Genomic DNA, 25,186 nt, shown 5'->3' on the forward strand with positions numbered 1-25,186 from the left:
GGAACATTGCAAAATCGTTTTAAGTAAATTCTAGGAACTCTCACACGTTTCTGCTCACATCTTGTCCATGTTCCCTTAAGCAGATTTTGTATGAAATTGAGAAATATTTTCAACACAGAGCCACCATGGTATAGTTTGAGCACTGGACTATTATTCTGTAGACCTGGCTAGGGACTCAGCCATGGAAACTCACTGGGTGACCTTGAGCAAGTCACCCTCTCTAAACAACTCTTACCAAGAAAACCTCTTGCTAGGTTTGCTGTAGGGTCACTATAAGTCAGAAATGATTTGAAGGCACATAACAACAACAACAACAACATAGCCAAAACAAAAACTGTTTCACTTCAAGCAGAAATGAGACGCAGAAGAGTTATGTGGAAGTGAAAAGTCGGATCAGCCAGATGTATCATGAAGGCACACTATGTATGGTAGGGAGAGACCCCCCCCCCCGTCACAGTCTATAATGGCAATAACTATGGTAGAGTAATCTCTGGTTATTTAGTTAACAGCTTTGTTTTGTTAGCAGAATCTAGGTATGTTAGTCTATATCAGGGGTAGGCAACCTTTTTGAGCCGGGGGCCGGGTTGCTGTCCCTCAGACAACTGGGGGGGCCGAAGCCAAAAAATAAATAATTAAATATTTTTTTTAAAAAAAATTAAATATATAAATAAACCAGGACAAATGTAGGACAAAATTTTCAAATGGAAGACACTTTTTTTAAAAAAATGGAGGACACGTGAAAAAATTTGCTGATTTTTTAAAATATGTTAATATAAATGCATGTTTCTGAGGCTTCTATAGACAATTGCCCCCCAAAGGCCCCGGCGGCAATCGGCGGCAGGATTGGGCTGGGGCCGGTCCCAAGGCCTTGCTGGGCCGCATCCGGCCCGCGGGCCGCAGGTTGCCTACCCCTGGTCTATATAGATTAAGATACCTAGATCACCCAGTAATTTTTAGACAGCAACCTAACACCTTTTGTATAAATCTTGATAAATTACCTCTGTCCTTTTTGTGTGAATTTGGGGATACCACCTCAAAGTCTTCAGTTCTTAATTTTAATTTTCAATTGATAAAGCAGATTTGTAAGTATGAAGTGTAGCTGTAGTTGGATCCTATGCATAGGTTAGCTATACCAAATCCTATTAAAATTAAAGGGCATAGGCCCATCTAATATTATTGGAATGTAGTCCCCATGAAAAGAGAGTGTGTGGTATAGTGGTCTGAGCATTGGACATTAACTCTGGAGAGTGTGGTTCAAATCCCCACTTAGTCATGGAATATGACTGGGTAACCTTGGACAAATCATTCTCTCTTAGCCCCAGAGGAGGGCAAAGGCAAACCTCTTCTGACTATATCTTGCCAAGAAACCCCCATGATAGTGTTGCCTTAGGTGGCTATAAATCAGAAATGACTTGCAGGTACACAACAACAAGCCCACATGATTCCTTATCACTGGCTATATTGGCTAAGAGTTGCAGTCTAACAGCATCTGGAGAGGTACATATTCCTCACCTGTGGCTTAGATGCATCTAAATTTGTGTAATATTGGGGTGTTAGTACCAGCTCCAGATTTTAGGGGATCATCAGTGGGCTGGCTACTCTCCTTCTAACCAACCAACTTCCAATCCACCCTCTTATCATAGAGAAAGAGGGCTGATGGTGAACATGCAACAGTAGCTGCTGTTTTTACTGCTTACTTCAGCTGCTTGCTTGTACTGGAGATGCAGAACAAGCAGCAATGGCAAGAGAAGCAGCCACTAGGCTAAGCTCTGGTGATCAGCAATAGACCCTCCTGCTAAAGTTTAGGCCTTGCCAAGTGCCTGGTGATGCTGCCCTGTATATTGAGCATTGGTTATTAAAGTCTTGCTACCAAGTCTAAATAGCATTGGCCACATAGAATAGAACTACTTCCCTATTCTTCCTACAAACAAAAATGAATTATCGTCAGAGATGCAGATGTGCTTCATCCATACAATGTGTATGTGGGTTTTTTTCCCCCTTCTAGTCAAGGAGATCAATCTGAGAGGGTTTGGTTTTGTTCTGTTTGCATCCCACCTGTGTACTTAATTGGCCACTCAAGTTAGCTTACGGTAATTAACCTTAAATCTTTACCCACAACAAAGGCATTGGTAAAGAATGCAGCGGCTTAAAAGCTAAAGTAACCTACAACCAAACAGAACAAAATCCCCTGTGGAAGTAAAGCACTGAGTTATGTCTGTCATTATTAGTTACATTGGCTCCTTATCCAAAAGAGATGTGCGATTTTCTACCAGCTTGCATGTTCTCACTTGCCTGATGTTCTTGCTCAGAGCAAGAGTAGCAAGAACCCCTTCCCCAAGCAGCTTACTGCTTCCTTTTGCTGCTGCTCCTCCTGAGAGGAGTAATCGCAGTGGAAATATCCATTTATTTGCTTCATTTTGTGCAGATGGGAATTGGTGCTTTCTCTCATTCCCGCTGCTGACTGTTCACCAGAGCATCACAGCTGCCTCCTCTGACAGAATGCTCCCCAAATGTCCTGTCATACCTGATGCTTGGTCAGGCTGAGTGGGACTGCTAAGATTCATAGTATAAAGTATCTGGAAAGGGCCGAATTGTTTGGGAGCACTGCATTACTGTGTGTGAAGAAATATATCTTGAAGGAGCAAATAATCAGGACTGTGAAGATTGTCTTGATCCTTAATCCTGACATTCTCCAGATCCTGTTGGACTGTACCTCTCATCATCCCCATGCTGGTGCAGACTGCAATTGAGCATCATCTGGAGGGCTGTTTCTCAACTTTCTCTACATATCAAAGCACACTTTCAGATTTAGTCTTATTATACAATCTGTAGTTTCTCCTAAGGGACCAGGCATAAATGCATTGTGTCGTATGAAAAATTTATTGCAGACAAGGGATCGGCTTAGTAAAAAAAAAGTTAATTTGGCCCATGAAAAGGAAATAAGCAATACATTATAGGGGAAGGTGGAGGAGATGTAGCTTACCTTGGTCCTCAGTCTAGAACACAGTTAAAACTGGTGATCACAGTTAATAAAGCCTTTAAGTAGGGATGCCATATCCCGGTGACCACCGGGAAAATCCCGCTTTTAGGGGCCCCTCCCGGTCCCAGTCCAGTTTGGCCCCCAGCCATGCATTGGTCCCAGTTCAGGGCCCGCTCCTGCGGCCATTGCCGCTTGCGGCGCCAAACCACCTCCTCCTTCCCTTCCGTTGACTGATGGGCAGCGCCAACCCACCTCCTTCTCCGGCTCCACCTTCTTCCTCCTTCTCGGCGGCAGCAGCGCCACCGCCACTGCGCTTCTGGCCCCAGGGCTTTCCTGCCCATGTGCGGGGGGCTCTAAAGCAGAAGCTCGTCCCCTGCTTTCGCCAGCTGGCCATTGGCCGGCTGGCCAAAGGGGACGGACTCCTCAGTGCGCGCCACCTGGGCCTCAGCAGGGGCCAGCGGCAGCAATCGCGGCGGGCCCCCGCGTGCCTTCCTGGCCTTTAAGGAGGCCTGAGACTCCTTAAAGGCCAGGGAAGAGGAAGGAGGCTGGCCGGGATCGCCGCGATCGTGGCCGGCCCTCGCTCTCCTTCCTGGCTTCTAAGGAGGCCTCGGTCTCCTCAGAGGCCAGGAAGGAGGGACACTTTTTTTTATTAAATGGAGGACGCCCCATGCCCCTTCCTGGCCTCTAAGGAGGCCTCGGTCTCCTTAGAGGCTGGGAAGGGGCGTGGGGTGTCCTCCATTTTAAAAAGTGTCCTACATTTGAAAATGTTGTCCTACATTTGTCCCGGTTTGGCAGTCCTGACATATGGCAACCCTACCTTTAAGGCACAAGTCATCCATAGGTTCTCCCATAAAAGCTCAGTGAAATGGCTGGAAGTTGTCCAAAAACGGAGCTTGGAAACGTTCCTTTTTTCTGGACTACATCTAGAATCAAGAATCCCCCAGCTGGCATGGTTGCTGTCCAAGCTGGCTGGGGATTTCACAAAGATGAACTTCAGAAAGAGTAACAAGACTTAGATTTTTGTCCTTGGTTGTGATCAATTCCATGTACACATTGGCTGCTGTTTTTATTCTTAAAATCAAGTATCTAGTGTCTGCATTCACACAGTGTCTGCAAAATAAAGGTCTGCAGTGTGCCCCTTTCCCACAAGGGTCTTTAAGAATTCCTTTCCTACCCCCCAGTTACAGATCCTGAATATGTAGGTGAAGAGCTGAAACCTGTCTTGGGCCAGTAAAGCTCCCTGACATCATTCCAAGTAGTATTTCCCCATGGTGCTTTAGAGTTACCAATATGCCTTTTCTTTGTAAAGACATGAATCATAACCTTTTGTTTGCTTGGACCTAAATGTTATCTTCCATGCTTGAACCTTCTCAGTGGCAGAAAGGAAAGATTACTTAAAACAAAGCCACACCCAAAGGTTGTTGGAGTTAAGCAACCAGTCAACTTATCACTGGGCGCTCTTTGACCTTCATCAAATCTGAAATGCCTTTTTACCTTGAACGTGATGAATAAAGGGTAGGGCTGGCAGGGATCCTTTTAAACAAAGACTGAAATATCAGTTGTGGGACAAAACGATTAGAGAAGGTGTTAGCTGGACTCAATAGTCATAGTATTTTTTTAAACCCCTTTAAAAGTTGCTGATGTTACAGTAGACCATTAAATATATGTACGTGTGCGCACACACACACACACACACCATATATAGTGTATTCAGTTCTTTGTTATTAGCAATCTTTGAAGCCAATGTTGCCAGGAAAATGCCAACCAAATTAGGATGACAGCCTGGGCAGAACAATGTTATAATTGCAGTTAGATCACTGCTCCTGGCTAGGGTTCGTAAGAGTTACCTTCTGGGCAACAATTTTCAGAATCCCTAGCCAGCAAGGCCACTGGGAGTCAGTTGATAGAACTGTCACACAGCACAACCAAGTTGTCATCCAAGAATGGTGGGAAAGGGAAGAGCAGGTAGCTACTCTTGGTAGGTTGTTATAATATCCTCAAACTTTGTGTAGCATTTGATGCATTTAAAAACACACAAAAACATAGTATCTGACAGTAGCTACAAAGAGAACTGGATAGCACGCCCCATGTCGGCCCCCACCCATGCTCCCTACCCTTCTCTTGGGTTTCCTCTATTGTAAAAAGTTCTAGTTGTGATATTTCCTGGGTGAGACCTTGCTAGCTCTCCAAGGTATGCAAACCACTAATCTTCGTATGACTGTGCAAATATGTTTATAGAAAAGAATACCTACTTCCTGCCTGCCACGTCGAGTTTTAAAGCTTGTGTTTGCTTTTTGAGGTTTTGTTCATTATTATGTTGGAAATGCCTGCAGACCTTCAGGGAGGCATGTGAACTTGCAAACGATAGAAGGTCTAGCAGGGCCTCGTTTAAGAAAATGTCACAAAAGCATAGTGTTGAGTAGCAGTGACATAGAGAGAGCATAGAGAACCCGTGTCCTGAAAAGATATATCTCTTGAAAGAATTTGTTTCAGGATTCTGGATTTAGGAACATCCAGATATTTATTGTTTTATTAGAACACTTCCATCCCACCCTTCATCACAGGATCTGAAGTTAGTGTCCAGTACAAACACTTTAAAACATCTCCACACTAAAAGCATAAAGATTTTTAAAAAGATAAAAACATAGTACATATAGGCGGGGTACAGACGGGCAGGGGAAGACGTCTTGGAGGTGTATTCTGCTGAATACGGAGCCTCCAGACCACCCGCCCCGGGGGCGTGGCTCAGGAGATGGGGCTTCCACATGGGGGGCAGTGAAGACGGCTCACCTGGGGCCGTTTCTGACCCGCAGTTTCCATACCGCCGCCTCGGAGGACGCTGCAAAGAGAGAGGCAGCTTCTGCGTGGGCGGCCAAAAACGGGGCTTTTTTTTTTCTTTTGCCGGCTGGTGGATACACAGCTGCGCAGCTGCAGCGCTAGCACCGGCGGCAGAAAGCCTATGTGCACATTTAAAGCGCCCAGGTCCCTTTAAACTTTTTTCCTCGCCCTGCCCAAGAACAATGGTGGTCTCCTGCCAGCTGGTGATCAGCTGGTGTTGGCATCCTTGTCCACTTGCACGTTGGTAGTGTCACCAGCATCATGGATGCCTCCTCTCCTTTGGTCCCCACGCTCTTGCTGAATCTGCAATGCACAGCCACAGCTGTCGCCGCTGCCACCGCTGTCCCCCTGCCATCCCCCATCACCTCCCTTGTACATATGTAAATATTTAAAGTTTTAGGGGTTTTTTATTGTTAGGTGAAAATGGCACAGGAATGTGTGTAGGGGTTCACTTTAAATTCCAAACTTTCCCCAATTCTAGCAGCGCATGCGTACATGTTGCTCTAGGGTTAGGGTTAGAGTTAGGGTTACGAGCATTAAAATAGAGTGCAGCTGTGCTGCAGCTTCCACATCTGCATGGCATCTGACGCTCTAATTAGAGCCTCGGTGCAAACTGCGCATGTTCCAGGACCCCGACTCATTATGCGACGCAGCAGACACAGAGCTTTTAAATGGGCAACTTAAATTAGCGGCGTAACAATTCTGGCGTACCGGTGCAGCAGCTTATAGACGGAGATGCGCAGCTGCGCAGTATATAGAAAAGAAGCGGGGAAAAGCAGCACCTTTTTAATGCCGCTTCTTCCCACTTGGGGCGTGCGGGCGGCGTGTTCATGGCGGCATTCAGGTAAGGGCCGTCTGAAGGCTATACCTTCATGACGTCATGAACACACCCCTTTTTGCCCGTCTGTATCCCGCCATAGTGAATGATTATTTTAAACTCCATTGCCCTTTCACTTAATTTTGTAGTGTTTATTTGAATCTCAACTGTATTTTTCCTGTCCTTGTTTTTAGAGGTGCTGTTTTTTCCCATCCTGCATAAAAATCTGTGTGTAGTTCAGTATATACTATGATTCTGTGATTCCCAAATGAATCAATTTTAATGTGCGTTCCCATTATGTAAAGTGTGTTTGTGTTTTCTAAAGATACATATTTTTAGTGATATGCTTTTACTTGCCTAGAATTTGCAATAAGAGGGGGGAAAGAATCAAACACTTGTGGATTCCTTCTAATGATGGGAAACCAACAGAAGGTGGTTGTGCACTCTTCTGTTAAAAGCCTTGCAGATCACAAATTTAATAGATTACAGGGTTGCTTTTTTACAAATCAGTAGACATTTCTTTTTCACTATCTCACATTAACACAATCTTATTGCTTTTGAAAGGATTTTTCCATCCTTACACTTACTATTTTATGCTGAGTATTCTTATTGCATTCAGAAGGCTTCTGAAGTAAAGTATTGACTCAAGTTTCACAAGTATGTGTGTGTGTTGAGATGTAATTTTATTTGAAACAGGAAGAAGGACGTCAGCAGTCCTCTTACCAGCAGTGACGTCGCCCCTTTTTTGTGTAACTCAAGTATACATTCTACTTGAATTTTTAAAATAGCCATCTTCAAACCCTTCTCGTCTATAAAAGCATAACAATCTGCTTTCTGCCCAAGAAGACAAATGGATGTCCTGTTCTGAATATGTGAAGCAAGTTATTTCACTTTAATCAAATGTTGATCTACAGGGGTTTATCATCTTCATTAAAAACTGCTCTGCCAAGAGAAGGGGATAACTGATACCATTTCCCCCTTGTAGTCTGCTATGCTTATTGTGAGCTGAGTTGCAAACAGTATTTTTCTGTTCCATGGAGATTTTCTCCTGTAAAGCTTCTGTATCTCCTTTAATACCCAACAACAAAGTGAGGTGTGTGGAGTGGAAGGGGAGGAAACATTCTCCTAGCTCTAGTAAAGAAATGTTCCACATGATAGGAAGATATGAGGACACTATGGCAGGATGAGCAGAGTTGGCTTGCAGGTAAAACTGGTAGCAATCATTTTAGGTGCTTTGTTTTCTGATTGTTTGGAGGTTCTTGATATCCTGTTTTCTAAATTTATTTCTGTTGACATGAAGGCAAGGAATGTTCTCTTTTTTGCCTCAAAATTGCTGAAAGATGAAATTCTCAAAATTCCAAAGATTTCCTGAAGATCACACATACCTGTTCAACAGACCTTTGTGACTTCAGTCTTGCAATTTCCCTGACTCTGTGGGTAGGAGTCACTTGTCTACAAGAAAGGGTTCATTGTATTAGTAGTGCAGCATACAAAGGAATTAAGAGTCAGAAACTCCCTTTTCATACAGCTGTCACTTCCTTCTTGAAATCTGCCATCCTTTCACAATGTCTATAGTTCGTTCTAGCTGTAAGAATGTCATACATCCTTATTTACCATGGGTTAGTGAGTTTACTTATAAATATACACAGTGGTGGTGAGCAGGGATTAATTCATGCACAGACCTGGACCTTGTTCTGAGTTTTCAGGGCTGAACCCTGATATAGACTAAGCACTGAAGACACTACACCTAAGCATGTTAAGAGATCACTAAGTAACCACAATTTCTTGGCAATCTTTGATTTCTGCTATCTTGCTTTAAAAGTTAAACACTGGAGATGGGATAAGGGATTATCTAGCACCCTGGATAGAGATATTAATTTTCTGGAAAACTCTGTGTTTCTCTTATACCCCAATGATCATTTAATGACCTGTAAGAACAAGGATGGCTCCTGAGTATGAGGTCAGGTGCGGTCCAGGTCAAAGTATCACAAGCAGGCCTGCTGCTCACATCCTTGCCATTCATTCTATCCACTGGGTACCAGAGAAGGTCATCTATGTGCCCTGTCTCAGGTACTTTGCCCCAGTTTTGTATACAACTTGGAATCCTAACATTCAGTCCCATTACATACCCTCCAAAATTCACAGATGACAACTGGGACATGTATCACCAAGCAACATCAGTCAAGATGGCAAAATGTATTAATGAAGAAGAACATCCAAGCCAGTAGGGGCTACAGCAGTTTGCTTTTGTCTGAGTCTACTGGGGAGACATGATTTTGCCCTCTCTTGTCCTCTGTTCCCTACCAATTTAATTGAGTGCCAATTCTTTTACCCAAGATAAGTCCTCTGGCCAGCCCACGAAAGGGATGTATAGTTAAAATGCAATATAAACTAAAATACAATGAAAAATTAAAAACATAATTAAACACAGATGTGAAAAGTTGTGCTTCTGCAGGTTTTGTACCAACATCTTCGGAACTGTAAGGCCTGGGATTGTAGGACATACGTTTTGGGTTGTCTGTTTCTAATATCTATGTTGCTCATAGCAACCCTATCATGGGTTTTTCTTGGCAAGATTTGTTCAAAGAAGATTTGCCAGTCCATCTATCTGCAATCTAATGGCTGAAAGCATTGGTGATTAGTTTTAGCTGTTAAATAAATGTATTTTATTTTTTTTACCATTTGTAACTGATTTAGACATTGATTTCTCATGTGTTACAGGTCTGTTTTATGACCTGAGAAGGTTCAATGGTGTCCCTACCCTGAGTGTCACCTGGTGCAGGGGGGTTGGGGTGGCAGCAGCCAAAAGGGCATACTCAGACTTTTCCTTCGCCACAGCTTCTCACCCCTCCCAGTGGGATGAGGGCCCAACCAAGTATCACCTTTCTTCTAGGGTGTCACCCAGTATGGGGTGCACTCCCCCCACCTCCCTAGTGACACCACTGGGAAGACTGCCAGATGATAAAAAAATTTTTTAATGGAATTACTAAACCTTAAGCAGGGTTTTCTATTTCAAGTTGGGAGAAGAATGACCATTGGTAAAACTGTGGACTGTATCGGACACAGGCATGGGGGTGGCAGTGATGGGGAATGACCAGGATTGCTCCGGTTATCCCTGAAGATGGTTTTCAAGTTTAAGCACATCTTGGCTGTGCAGCAATGGGTGCTCATATTTAGCTTCTAGGTCAATAGCTATTTTTCTTTCTTGTCCAGTCATACGTTTTGTCTTGCCACCTGACTCAGGTTCATCCACATAGCAAGATGCTCATGATCCTGGTTCATCTTGAAGACCATGGAGTCTTCAAAGCAGATAGCAACCTTCTCTATCTAGCTTTTTTTAAAAAAAACACTCCTTTCCTTCATTTATTGTTTTGAATTGTATATGTTGGTTGTTGGGTATGCCACAGTGAAGAGGATATGAAAACCAAGTGCCTCAGAATATAATGTGGTCTCTCTCCTTCCCCTTCCTTCGCTCCCCAATTCTCTCCCTACTTAAGGTCGGGGTGAGTGAAGTAGTGCATAGAGTCATCCCTCTAATTCTTCTCAGGTTTCTTTATAATTTTGTATGTTTTCTCAGGTTCAGAAGAAGATGCTACGATCCCATGGATTAACCAAAGCCTTGAAAAGCAGGTGCCTTCCTTAATGCAGGAGCCATTGCCAAAACGTTGCCACCATGAGGCTGCTCCGGAGACACTATGGCCCACTGAAGCTGGCTTTGGTGGGTGTGGTCTTTGTGATCTTTCTATTCATCATGCAAAGAGACGTGGGTAGTGGGGATCAACAGGAAGAACCTTGGCTAAAGAACATTGTGGATAGGAAAGACCAAATGATTGACATAATGATGGGAGCCGTCAACAATATCCGTGACTCTATGCCGAAGCTGCAGATCCGGGCTCCGGTTCAGCAAGAGGCACTTGTACAGGACAGCAATTCCTGCTTGCCAGGGTATTACACACCTGCAGAATTGAAACCTTTCATGGAGCGTCCACCTCAGGACCCCAACAGCCCTGGTGCAGATGGCAAAGCCTTCAAGAAGGAGCAGTGGACGCCAGAGGAGACAAAGGAGAAAGAGAGAGGCTATGAGAAGCACTGTTTCAATGCCTACGCCAGTGACCGGATCTCTCTCCAAAGGGCCTTGGGACCAGATAGTAGGCCTCCAGAGTAAGATCTTCCTCCTCTCTGCTCCCTATAAAACGTTCTGGTTGAGGGAAAATCCAGAATGAATACAAGCACAACCCTCTTCCAAGTGGTAGCCTACCACAGTGGGAATGTGATCAGATAGGTAAAAGCTGGCCATCCATCAGCATCCACTTAATGTTCCCCTGTTTACCTGGACCTAGGTGCAGATATATGGCAGAGGCATATGCTGCTTGTGGGTGGATGTTGCCATTGGCTGTTTCCCACATGTTTGTGTGCCCACTGGGCACACATTGTCTTGTGGCAGTAAAGCCTCTGAGGGCATCCAGATGCTGCCCACAGATATTCCAGCTACTTGCTAGACAAAAGCTATTCAGAGGGTCCTGTTTATCATTCAGCTTCTCCAGAGAAAGATGGCTTTAAAAAATTGGGATTTAAGTCTCACATGAGTTTTCACACTATGGCTTTAGACATCTAGCTGGGAAAAACATGAAAAATGGATACCTTAAATTTCATGTAGCCTAGGGATGTGGCCTTCAAGATGTTGGACTGCAGTTCCCAGCATCCCTTACCACTTGGATGTGGAGATGTGGCTGGGGTTATGAGTGTTGAGGCCCAAGCAAAATAGGTGAGAAAAGGGGCAGAATAATTAAGTGGGTTCAGGTTGCTGCAGAAAAATCAGGAGGAACACAAAGACCTTGTGGGGAGAAAAGTATGTTGGATAGGGTAGGAGGCCAAGAGGTCACAGTGTTAAGTAGGCCCTATGAGGATGCATGTGCAGAGACTACTCAGAAAGGAGAGCTGCAGTTACTGCTCCATTGTTTCAATGGATCAAACATCAGAGAAGAACCATTGCTCAGTGGTAGAGCATGTGCTTTGCACAGAGAAGATTAGTTAAAACGGTTAGACTGCAAAGGACGAGTGAGACTCCTTTGATGGAAGGCTTGAAGAGCCCTGTGTCAGTGAGGGGACAATCCTGAGCTAATCAGTCTGACTTCTTATAAAGTAAAGTATAGTAACATCCAAAATTTACAAAACAGTAGTCACCCAACCAAAATGCACAAAATACAGGATGCATTTTGATAGTTTGCACATAGTACTTTGTGCATTTTGGTTGGCCAATTACAGGTATCGCTATTTTGTGGATTTTGGATGTTACTGTACTGTGCTATTTGGCCAACACCACTACCCCTGAATATGTTTATTTTGTTATAAGGTAGTTGACCAGTGGTCATAGGTATTTAGCCTCAAATGGATCTAATCCTAGGGAGCAGCTACTTTGGTGTTTTTGATCACTTTATGGACTGTCAGACTGTACCAGTATCCCTCCAGACTGCATAGCTGATAGACTCTGCTATGTATTCAATGAGGATGCCTTCCAAAGGGGTGTTTCAGAGAGCAGGTATTTTTCTGAAAACATTTCTAGAGGTTTTGATGGGGTGATGTAGCAGGAGAGGACCCTCAGAATAGCAGCTTGGGGAAAGCTACATATTAGGTCAGCAGTTCCCATCATACTTGGTGTATTCAGGATATTGTAATCCAAAAAATCATAACATTTCCATGCTTTTATTTTAATGTAGCCTTAGACTGCTATCTATAGGATAACAGGAAACAGCTCCCATTCCTCCATTACTTTCTAACAATGTAAGAATTGCCTTCCTGGATCCCTCTCCTCTAGTATCCAGTGTCTGGAAGCAACATCTGGCCAGATGCCACTGGGCACTGTCAAGCAGGATGCGAAGTGAGGATCTTTCCTTGTTTGTTTTTTAAACAGAGCCAGAGAGACTGCTTCTGTTTGTGATTGTTACACTTAGCTATCATGGTTAATAGCTGCTGATAGACAAATCCTGTGAGGGGATAGGCCCTAATCCTCTCTAAAGCTATCTAAATTGCTGGAATTCATTGTGTGTAAATGTTTGCTGTGAAGCAATACTCATGCCCCCCCCAAAGGGGGGGGGGGAATGTCTCTGGAAGGAAAAGAAAAGAGGATCCTGTTGATACAAAGCCAGTGTTTTATTGAAACACTGTTTGTTGTAGTAGGAGTAGTAGTCGTTACATGAAGTTGAATAATTACAGGTTTACAAGCCTTCTCTGTGATATAGTCCAGGTTAAATTTCAAAAAGCAATATGTTTTTGGTGCATTGGTTGGATTTTTTCAAAAAAGAATCTTAACTAAAGCAGCATTGTCAGATTAGAGTGCCACTGTTATATAGTGGTTAGAGCACTGGACTAGGTTCAAGAAGATCTGAGTTGAAAATACCTTTGGCTGAGTGATACTAGATTAATCAGTTTTCTCTGTTGATCTAACCTTTGTTTCAGTGCTCTTCTGCTTATGTCCACCCCATGGGCTTAACTCTGAGACAGCAAATTAGCCACTTTAGGAACAGAATTCTGGATCAGATAGGTTTTTGTTTTGATCCAACACCTTATTGGTCAATGTAATGTGGAGCAGAGGAAGGATGTACAGTACCTGGAACTCATTGGAAAGATATATTGTATTAATGGTATTTAAGAGCTGAAAACTGTCAAAAAGATTTCTTACTTGAAGCCTGCCAAAATAAGAGAGAGCGAGAGAGAGAGAGAGAGAGCGCAATTCCCACAAGTCTAGAGCTTTGAGGGCTTAGCTATTTTAAAAACTAACATTGAACATGTGAAATTGTTCAAAATTTCTCATTCAAAATGGGGAGGGGGTTAGCTGAAGGTTGAGAATTTGGCAAATAATTTGTTTTAGCTCTAGTTAGAAGTCAAGATTATTCAAATCTATGTTTGAAAAAGGTGAATCATCAGCCAACAATGGCTGAAACAAACATACAGAGGAGTTGTTTCCTTTGTTGGTTGGAAGAGAAAAAAAAGCTAAGCGATTCTGATTCTAGCTGCATGCCCAGAGTATTGGGTAGGGGCACCTTACATTGAGTGGGAGGGAGAGATCACAAGAGCTCCTTCTGCCCAAGATGAAATCTTGCTGGTTGCCTTTCATCTGTCAGGAAGAAAAGGCCTGGGGTGCATTTCTTCCTTTTTAATTACCTGCTGCTTCCCTTTCCTCCTGCCCCACAGTCTCCTACCTTTATACCCCACTGGTGCCCCCATTTATTGGCAATTGCAATCATATCTCTCTCTCTCTCTCTCTCTTTTAAAGGAATAGATAAAAGTTGTCCAAGTTCAAAAACTTCCTTGATTCCATCTGCCGCCTGCCCTTGGTTTTGGTCTGTTTCCTCCTGCTTCGAAGAGCTCCATTGCCCCCTTAATTTTTCACTTTGCTCGCCAAGTGGAACAGACAAAGCTTACAGTACAGCAGGGGGGCAAAGGAAGGAGTCAAATGTGACCCTCTCTCCTCTTTCCCCCCACCTTCCTCCACCTTTCCCTGTGGTCTCCAGAGGCTTTCTGAGGGCAACGGCTGCTTTTCATAATGGAGATAAGTCAGTCAAGGGCGGGAGGAAGGGAAGGGGAGCAAGGATCCAACAAAGGGCATCTTGAATAATGGCTCAAAACCAGGGCAGTTTTTGCAGACAGTCTCTCTGTCTCATCTACTTACCTCCTGCCCTCCCAAATGCCGATTATTTCTGCCTAGCAGGTGTAGATATCACAATAGAAGAATGCGGCATTCGAGGCAGGGAGTGCAAGAATGTTATTCAGTCAACCAAAGAGGCATAAACCAATTTAAATTAAAGTGTAAAGCCCTACCAGAAACGAAACCATAAATCGGAGAGCTGGGGAAATTGGTTCAGATGGGCGGGAGGCCGTGAATGAAACTCTCATTGTTGAACCCTTTTGGAATGGGGGAGGAGGTGATGGGAAGGGGGGTACTGATCTCCCATGTGGAACGTTTTCCCCCTTTTGATGTGCAGTGGAGGTATGCAGCATGTAAGAGACCCGGCTGCCTTCCTGCTGAAAAGTTCAGAGGCAAATATGGACAGTGCAATGAAAAGAGATCAGTGGGAAAGGGGGTATAGAAGCTTTCTTTACCACCCACCCCAAAAACAAAGCACCCCACCTAAATCCATTCACTCTCCCATGTTTTTCTCCCATGTCTGAGAAAGTTTGCATGAATAAAAGAAATGCTCGGAAAATGCTTCCTAAGAGCAGTGGACACATTTTATCCAGGATCCACATTTCAGGTAAAAGTGCCTCATGCTGTCATGAAACCCAAGTGAAGCTTCAGACTGCAGCAAGACAAAGGCAAGAAATGTATGTCAAAATGGTGCAGCAAATGGAAGATGAAAAGTTTTGGCCCTGAGGAGGTTCTATTTAGTCTGATTCAGGCAATTAAATATCTTGAGTCAGCACTGTTGCTTGGGAACCGTTAGTGTTTTTTTTTTTAGTCCATGTCTTTTCATGTTCAGACAACTGGGTTCCCAATTTACTGGTGAATGTCAAAACATTTTGAAAGGGTTTGACTCCCTTGATCAGCACTATGCTTTATAACCTAAGGCCTTAATATCACTTGGTACTGCACCTGAAGAGTGGCTTTATACCCTGAAATGTCATGCTAAAATCAAAATCAATTAGTCTTAAAGAAATCGTTAAATTTCTTTTTAAATCGTACCTTTCTTTTTAAAAAGTGGTATTGATAGCATTGTTAAAATACATATTGAGATTTTAAACACTCACATGCAACAAAGGCTTTTGTATTATTTGCACAACACCATCAGTTTTGAATGTCGAAAGCCACATCATTACAAATTAGTACCTTGACTCCATCTAGCCCAGTATTTTCTTTTACAGACTGCCCAAGACCTCAGGCAGCTGGAAGTCTTTTTCCCATATCCTGTTACCAGATCATTTTAACTAGAAAGTCTCATGAACCAAGGATATGTTTGCAGATCATAAGCTCTGTTGCTGAGTTGGGATCCATTAGGACAGAATGAGTCACCTGCTTCAGGTGGCAGATGCTTAGAGGAGCATCACACACAATTCTCTGGCTGTTCCTCCTATACATACATGCACACACATCCATGGTGGTTATCCTTATCAGAGGATAAAGCTGCACGTATGTGCCTCCTGGTCCATCCTGAATTCCCCTTATCTGGCCTTCTGCCCTCAAGTATGGTGGAAGTTAGCTTTTGTCCGTAATTCAAGTGGGATTCAATTGGTAATTCCGGTTGGCTTCCAAATATCGAATGGGGACAGAGCTTCTCTTTCAACACTCACCTCAAAACCTCAGGGTCTCTCCATAGTATTTTATCAGGTAGCAAGAAAATTAGGTCCAAGCTTCAAGTAGTGAACAGTCTACACCCCTAATGTTTTAACTGAAACAGTTTAAACTTTACAGTCAATTTCTGCCCCCTTCAAAAATGGCATTTCTGACTCCTGACCTTCTTTAAAAATGACAGCATATCTGAAAGGGGTCAGCAAAGGAAAGAAATGTTGTTTATGTTCAAGATATAGCTTGTTTTATCTGTCAGAGCTTAAGGCGGATTTTAAAATTTATAAAACAAATGAAAATTCAACAAACATGGGAGTCATTGGGGTGAAAGGGGAAATGGGAGCTAGTGACTGGTAGATACCTGAGATAAATTGTTGACATCCTGAGAAAAAATTGCTGTCCACCAATGATAAGCCTCCCCTGAACCTCTTAAGATTTTCTTTTTTAAAAAAATCACTGAAATGGCTCTTGCATACTGAATGAGATTTTGAACTGGGGAAAGTAGCTATGGCTCAGTGGTAGCCTTTCTTAAGGCAGAACCTTAAGAAGGAGGTTTGGATTTGTGGCGCAAACTTCAGGAACTCTCTTCTACTTTCCACTATTGACACTAGAAAAAGATTTAAATGAAATAAAGTGTTCCTTCTAGGATGCTCTCTAAAGCTTTTGTTGTGAGCAGCCAGCCAGTAAGTATGAGACTGCACATGAACAAGTAGGGGATTTTTTCCTAAAAACTTGTGCTTTCATTTAAATGAAACAGCAACCTCACTACTGGCTCTTAGAATTATAGAGGCATCTCAGTCATTTGAGTAACGTGTGTGGATGTTGCAAGACAGATGTGACGTTGCGGATATTTCTGAGTTGTGGACGAGGGGTGCTGCTTCAGCATCCTGAACACCTCTTCTCAAGACAGCCCTGAGGAAAGTGGGAGCACCTGTTTCCCGATTAAAACTCACCAGATTGTCTTGTTACATTTGAATTTGAAAGCTGGATAATTTAAACTGGTGTGAACAAAGTTGTTGAGGTCAAGTATAGTTGTGACCCTTTTTGAGGCTTGGAGCTTTCTCACTTGTGGGAAATGGTTGAGGTAGAAACTGCATATTGGCCAGAGATATATTTCTTTGCTAATTACATTCTCAAAGGAAACAATGAGTAATTTTAGCAATTTTCTTTGTGCTATGAGAAGGACTTTGAAAAATGCAGTTTTGAAATTTGCAGTTCAGGATATTTTCTGTAAAATTTTTGTTTATGGGCTTTTTGCGGAGAAGACAGAATTTTCTGTCCAGAAAACAGCATTTCCTGCAGAAAAAAATAATGTATCTACATATAAGTATTACCAAAGATTAATGTTTCCTACACATAAAATGTTGCTTTGTGCTCACACACAGACGCACACACGCTTTGTGAGAGGAACAGACACACAAAACCATTTGCAAAATTTGTACACAGTAAGTACTGAACTATGAAGATTCTTATCAGTTCAGGTTTCCCCTCATCAGGGGTTCACAACACTGAGCAAAAACATATTTTATTATTTAATTTTTTAAAAATATATATTCTCTCAATCACTGTATTGGCACTAGCAGTAGGCAGGGCTACCACTTTTTCTCTTGTTGCTCCCTATTCCCTTCTATACTTATATACATCCCTTTATTCCCTTTAGTTCCTTTTCATTCATTTGGGCATCTTTCCATTAGTTCATCTTTTCTCTCCCAGATATGTTTTTATCTCCTTTTAAAGTCCATTTGAGTTGTTGTTAGCCATCCATACAACATGCGGTTTAAAATTCTACTCTGAGTTTGTGGGGAAAAGTACTTCCTTTCATCAGTCCTCAATCTCCTACCATTCGGCTCACTTGAATGACCCTCCGCTTTCTAATATTAGGAGAGAGGGAGCAAATTTTCTCCCTATCCACTTTCTCATGCACATAATTCTATACAGCTTTACCATGTGTTCCTGTATTCATTTTTTTGTAAGCTAACCAGCCTCAAACCTATTGCCTCTTCATAGCGTTGCTCCTCTAATTGCTTGATCATTTTGGTTGATCAGTTCCTTGTCACACCTTTTTCTTTTCAACAATATCCTTTTTTATGGTGAGCCCTCAACCAGTGCTGTGTAAAGTAATTGATGGGGGACCAACAGCTATTTTTCCCCCTCTGTGTCAAGGAATTGCACCATATTTGTCCCCATTGGGTGAAATTGTTTCTTTTCTGGAAACTACAGGGACCAACGGCTGATGGCTCATGGACGGATACGGACCCTTGGGCCACCACTTTGAGTGGCACAGCAGTATGTAGTATCCCAGTGTTGTTACACCATTGGCTTGTATCAGAGCATTATAGTACTGGTAGTTTTCAATACCCTTTTAAAATTATGTTTAACATGGAATATGCCTTTTTAAATACCAGTGTCACCCAGTTAGAGAGGTAATTTTGGACTCTCCCTGTTCCTTTTATTTCAAACCATGCTAAATTAGTTCATCTCAGTGACAAACTCAATTTGTCCCTCTCCCTTCTTAATAATTATTTTTAAATGATTAGTGTATAAGATGGTCTCTGTTTTTATCCCAGCATTAGCAACATCCACACTGCAGAAATAATCCAGTTTGATACCACTTTAACTGCCATGACTCAAAGCTATGGAATTCTGCGAATTGTAGTTTTGTGAATGATTTAGCTGTCTTTGTCAGAGAGCTCTGTTGTCAAAACAAACTGTCTTTGATTATGTATTTAGTCAAAAGCAACTGCACTTCATTGTACCTCAATGCCATTCAGCAGTGGAAACAGTACAGTCGAAATGCCTTTGGGATTTTGGTGCTGCATGGAGCTGCAATGAGAGTTGCATGTGGACCATGAACTGTGGATTTCCCACACATGTTTCAAACTACAGTTTGTTGACACATGGCAGGAGAAGTTATAAATAAGGACATCACTCAAGAGGCAAAAAGGTGCTAGGAATGTAAGAGGAGGGTGAAGATAATAATATTGCAGTTTTGCTCCCTAGTAATCAGCAGGGTTGTTCTCCAAACGAAAAGCAAGGAAGCAGGTATGGGGAGGTATGAGACTGAGCACTTAGCAGACACAACATTTTTGGGCCTGGAGGGCTACATGTATTGTAAGCTGGAGAACATGTACAGTTGCATGTACCCACTGCATAGATCTTAGCTGAGCATGTTTAGCCTGGATAACAGATTGCTTAGAGGTGTTGTGATAGCCATTTTTAAGTATTTGAATGGATGTTATATTGAAGATGTAGCAAGTTTGTTTTCTGTTGCTTCAGAGAATAGGACCTGGAGCAAGGAATGCAAATTACATGAAAAGAGATTCCACCTAAACATAGGAGAAACTTCCTGACAGTAAGAGCTGTTCGACAATGGAACACACTTCCACGGAGAGTGCTGGTGTCTGCTTCTTTGGAAGTCTTTAAACAGAGGTTGGATGGCCATCTGTCAGGGGTGCTTTGATTGTGTGTTCCTGCATGACAGGGATTGGACTGGATAGCCCTTGGGGTCTCTTCCAACTCAATAATTCTATGACTCTATGATTCTGTGATTCTGTTGTATGATCCTAGTTTGTTTCAATAAACCATTGTTTAAAACAAGTGGCTGGGTATGTGTGGTTCTCTAGATGTTTTTGGATCACAACTTCAATTATCACTCACCATTAGATATGACAGCTAGGGTTGATGGGACTTGTAGGCCTAAAACATTTGGAGCCCACAGTTGCTCATCCTCAATTAACCATATTTTGTCTTTTTTAGATGTAGTGAAGAATCACAGTCAAAACGAACAAGCGTTTATTTTTAATCTCCTCTCTGTGCTGGGAGAGAGGGAAAAAGCATAAGCCCTCAGTCTTGTTCATACCATCTACACTGTAGTTTCACATTATGTCTATAACAGGCCAAAGATTTGTATACAAAGGTCATCAACAGATACAGTCCTAGAGCTGATAGTGCCAGACATGGTGAGAAATATGCTGGCCAGGAAGAGTGGATTGTTCTGTGCACACCCTGAGCAAAAAGAAAGCATACACACATACACTCAGAACAAAAGGATGTTCATTGTGTTCTTCCGTCTCCCAGCTGAACTTCTGAACAAAGCAAGAAGCCAATGCCATTTTGTCTCTAGACCTCAGGAGAATAAATTATCTCTCCTTTCACCCACCCACTTTTCCCCTTTACTAAAGCAACTTTCCATTTACCAGCATGTAGCAAGGAACCCATTGAGAGTGCTATTGTTCTGGACTGGGGCTTGAGAATGGAAATCCATGACCTCATTCTGCAACCTGCAAGGACTTGAGTCAAGGCAAGGTCAAGGAGGGGGAAGGAGAGGGTAGCTGGGGTGGGTGACCAGATGCAATAGAAAGAGGGAGAGAACCCCTTGAGAGGGCCCTTGCCTCTTTCCAAAGTTATGAGGAGAAGGGAGTCTGCTCCTGGCATACATTGCACACCTGCTCAGAGTTTCCAACTGTTTTTTGGGCTAGCTGCTAGCTTTAGTAAAACACAATGGCTAAGAGGCCAAACATCAAACCAAGATGTTTGCTTGTCGTTCTGCAGTCTGACTTACATAGCCTTGCACTGCTGGACTTTGGGGGGAATCTTACACTTTTTGTCCTGCTTATTAGTGATGTCTAATGAATAAATTTTAAGTCAGTGTTATCCACTGCTTTGAAGAAATTTGTTCACAGTTTCATCAACAAATTTGGCTTTGGGTGGCAAGTTTACTCAAGCTAGCCCTGGAACAGCCACATTCCTGTATGTACTGTTCTGTGTATATAAACCAAACAGTAAGGTCCTGCCTACAATTAAGGGAGTGAGGGAAATAAAATGCCAATGTTAAGACATACCTGGATGTTAAAATAAATCTTATGTGTGTTGTAGGAATTAGGATCTTGTGATCCTTCAAATGTGGCTGGACTGCACACTGTACTATCACTCACAATTGGCAGGGCTGCTGGGAGTTGCGACCCAGCAGCAGATGGAGAGTCACAAGATGCCCAGCTCTGTTGTGTCCTAGCATTGATCCAGTCCCTCTCTAGTTGAAATAGAATCATGTTCACTTTCTGATAAAGGGAGAGGGGCTTGAGAGCACTGACTTCCTCTTATATGTACCTTGGATTTGATGTTTATTTTGTAGATGTATCGAACAAAGGTTCAAACGCTGTCCGCCTCTCCCAACCACCAGCGTCATCATTGTTTTCCACAACGAGGCCTGGTCAACGTTGCTTCGCACTGTGTACAGCGTTCTGTATTCTTCCCCAGCTATATTGCTAAAGGAGATCATTCTTGTGGATGATGCCAGTACAGATGGTAAGTCTTGCCTATGAAAGAGTTGTGGATAGGGTTGTCATGTTAGGAGCATCCCAGGGGTGAGATTTTGGGGCCAAAGCATGAGGGCATTATGTATTGATTTCATTAAACGTCAACCATGGTTGCTCAACAAATGTAATTCAAATAAAAAACAAAATCTTATAAGGGCAACGTGTTCTCAGCACAAGCTGCTTTTTCCTCGAGCTCATGTTTTGTATTCCTCCGCCCCCCCCCCCCCAAATCGGGCTCCTGTGCCAGTTACAGTCTATAATAAACCTTGATTTGAGGTTGATTGGAGCCCTTTGCAGCAGCAGCGGTAGTGGCAATAATAAATATGTTGAACTATTCCTTGTTTGCCTGCTACGGCACTGGATGACACAACTGCAGATTTTACGGGCAGAGGATATGTTAGAGAAGCCCCAAAGAGATGGGCAGTTCCTTTTGGCAGGGTGGGGTGGATGTTAAGAAAGATCCATACCAGGTGTTAAACATGCTTAAAATGGATGATATTTTGGAATTCTTCCTGGACAGAAGGTGGACATGTAGGACATGTCCAAGAAAGGGATGGATGTCTGGTCACCCTGTAGAGTTGCCCATTATCACTGATTAGTTAGATGGGCATACAAGTCACATAGTCACAGCCTTCCTCACTATAGAGAGTTGTACTACAGTCGACCCTCTGTTTTCGTGGGGATCTGTTCCGGAGCCCACCCCACCTCATGAAAATGGAAACTCGCATGTATTCAAGTCCCATAGGCTTGACTAGGGCTTGCCCCCGTGAGCTTGCGGAAAGCATGCGCCGCGGGGGCGTGCCCCATTGAGGATAACAGAGGTCGCCCCTCCATGAGTAATCAAGAACACGGGTCCCAAGTCCGTGGCAAAGGAGGGGCAACTGTATATTTCTGTTTAAACTATGGTAATAGTTTCCAAATCTGCTCCTAGACTTATGTTGGCAGGTGCAAGTTTTATGCAGAAGGATGGCCCGTTTTGGTGTCTGTCTTGGTAAAGCATTTTTGCCTCACCTTTTGGGAAGAGTGTATGTGACATAGTGTTACCTTGGGGGGTGTTTTTGGAGGGTGTTTTTGTTGTTGCTTCTTTTGTTGTATGCTTTCAAGCCATTTCTGACATAGGGCAACCCTAAGGTGAACCTGTCACAGGATTTTGTTGGCAGAATTTGTTCAGAGGGTGGTTGCCCTTGCCTTTCTCTGGGGTTAAGACCCAATGGCTTTCCATGGCTGGCCAGGGATTTGAACCCTGGTCTCCGAGTGTCAAACACTCAGATGACTACACCACACTCACTCTTGCTGGGGGCAGAGGGGGAGTCGTATGAATCCTTACAGCAGGAATCTTGATTTTTCACATATCCTTGCAGTAAATTAAGAGAAACCAAAGCTATTAATTGGAAGCCTGATGAGCAGCAAGGTACTGATCTATATTTCTAAGCAAGGGCAGAAGACCAGTTTCCTTATACTTACACTAGGTTTGGTCAGTCCATAATGTCTGTACTGCCTGCTGGTCTCAGCATCCAGTGTACGTGCTGCCATTCTTCCTTGTGCCCCAGGAGAGCGCTTGAGGTCTCAGCAGCCACAGTTCTAGGTAGCTCACTATATCATGTACATGATGTTCATAAGGCCAGTATTGTATATCGCAGACAGTGCCGCTCCTTCACACTTGTCTTTCAATAAGACATATAAATACCTGCCACAAAATCTAAATGCATTTAATTCCATTTGCTCCCATTAATCACTAGTTATCATTTGCCTCTCCCTTCCCTTTGGACTTGTAGCTGTCAGACTTCAGACTATGGGGTCCTTGGGTCATAAACCTGCTGTCTGTGCATGTTCTGGTTAAGTGGCAGTGTGCCGTCATGGTAATGTGTCTAAATAATGTGTAGAAGGGCTTCTTGAGCCATTATTCATCCAGCTGAGGTTGACCCTGCAGGTTCTGTAGCTCCTTTAATCCCCTTTCACCTGCTTTGGAGCTTTCAAAGGTAAAACACACAGCATGTCTTTACCTGTATTCTGTGAAAACAGGCCTGTCCAGGAAGCCCTGTACTTGCAAACTTTGTGGTGTAAAGTTGAGGGTATTCTAGATTCCTTGGGAAGCTAATAATATTAAGCTATATAGATGTGATTGTCTCTCTAGGTATGCTGTTAGGGTGCCTCCTCAATTTTGATTCATCTTATTGCTGGCTGTGCTGTCTCCATTGTTGTTGTTTGTTTGTTCTCTCCCCCTCCCTCCCCTTTTCTCCCCCCTTCTCTCTCCCCCCCCCCCCCCCGGTATATGAATATACCTGCCCAAGGGCAATGATGGAGGCAGATTTTCCCATGATCTGTAAACGCAGCAAGCCATATTTAGCTGCCTTCTGGTGATAAATTGCTCACTTGGGCAAGTTTAGAAACTGCAAACTGTCATTTAGCAGAGTAAACCGATCGTGTCCAAAGTTAGGATAATGACATGGTTTAGCGTCAGGGCTTTCCAGGGGATGGGGCGGTGTCTGCTCCCCCTCAGCCTTCCCAAAAGACTCTTTAAGTTATTTCTGAAAAGTTTCCTGAGTTCCCCTGAGTACACCTACATATTGAATCCCAACTATTTATGGGATTAGTTAATCCCAACTATGTAATAGTTTTAAAACACAAAGCAATTTTAAGAGGGTAGTGCATTGTTTCAATTCTATTGCTCTTAAAATGTTTTTTATCATTTTTAATTATATGTTTTTAATTGTTTTTAATGTCATTAATGGTGTAGTTCCATTTTAATATAAATACATTTTAAGAGGGTAGTGCATTGTTTCAATTCTATTGCTCTTAAAATGCGTTTTATCATTTTAATTGTATGTTTTTAATTGTTTTTAATGTCACTAATGGTGTAGCTCTATTTTAATATCAGTTCTTTCTCTTTTTTCTTTATTGTATTCATTCTAATTTGTAAACCATCTTGAATCACAGTCGGGGAGGGGAGGAGTGGGATATAAATAAAGTTAATAATAATAGCGCTTTTATTCTTACTAATCCTAGTCTCTTTCCTTACTCTTTGAACTTTCTTTCTTTCTTTCTTTCTTTCTTTCTTTCCTTCTTTCTGTTTCTGCTTTCAGAAAGGTTAAAACACTACCCTTTTTCATCTTGTCATTCCACCTGCCCAAGGATAGATCTAAGGCAACTTGCTCCAGAGTAGGCCACTTTCTACATCAGTGGGCTTGGGTTTTTTGTTTGTTTGTTTTTGTTTTTGATAACTCATTACCTTTTTTAAAAAATATCATTCTTGCACAGTTCATTTAGTTCATTTAGTTTCTATAACTGGCATAAATATCAGACTTGTTGATGAAAGCAAATTCTTCTTGTTGTTCTAGAAAAAATGCTTGGAAGGTGCTTGACAGGTCAAATGCCCCGTCCTGTCCATTTAATATCTGGGGAGCAAAGGCTCACCAAAAACATCCTCCTTGCCTGCTGTAGATGCTGAATGAGAGATCCACTTTTAGTGTAGTTGAATCATCTTAGTGGATGCTAACAATTATGCTTTTTTTAGTATATCCTTTGTGAAGGGATGAGTCTTTTTTTTCCTGCAAGTCTAGATGTAATAAAGATGTGTCCATCCCAGAAAAAAATACATGCACTATAAAAGCATGTTTAGTTAGCATTCACCAAGATATTATATAGGACCATAAGAATCTAACTCATGGCACATCAGACACATATTTATTCATCTAGTTAAGTATTGTCTCCTCTGGTTGGCACCGGGGTCTTAGTTTTCCCATCACCTGATAGCTACCTCTTGCTTTCTTGCATCTCTCTGTGTGTGTTTAAAAAACCTCTAAGCCTTTGGCATGCAGAGTGTCTGTTCTTCTGCAGAGCTGTGATAAGCTGTGACTGCTGATATAAATATAAATTCGTGCTTCTTAGTCATGATCAAAATGGAGGACATTTGGGAGTTCGTTCTGGAGAGAAAGTTGAAATATAGGGCCTGTCCT

At 42.7% G+C, this 25,186-nt stretch overlaps 1 protein-coding gene across 2 annotated transcripts in view; it reads left to right on the forward strand.

Annotated features, from left to right (window-relative positions):
* Nucleotides 1–25,186, forward strand: part of GALNT6 (polypeptide N-acetylgalactosaminyltransferase 6) — an 82,096-nt gene that overhangs the window by 24,357 nt on the left and 32,553 nt on the right. For both annotated transcript variants that reach the window (XM_089480532.1, XM_089480542.1), the window contains 2 exons: nt 10,213–10,796; nt 21,047–21,219. In XM_089480532.1, coding sequence (XP_089336658.1) covers nt 10,309–10,796; nt 21,047–21,219 — 661 coding nt within the window. In that variant the 5' untranslated portion in view covers nt 10,213–10,308. The remainder of the gene's footprint in view (nt 1–10,212; nt 10,797–21,046; nt 21,220–25,186) is intronic.

The sequence above is a fragment of the Sceloporus occidentalis genome, unplaced genomic scaffold (genome assembly GCF_023333645.1).
Source record: "Sceloporus occidentalis isolate IW3139 unplaced genomic scaffold, rSceOcc1.0.p SCAF_1, whole genome shotgun sequence".
Taxonomy (NCBI): Eukaryota; Metazoa; Chordata; class Lepidosauria; order Squamata; family Phrynosomatidae; genus Sceloporus; species Sceloporus occidentalis.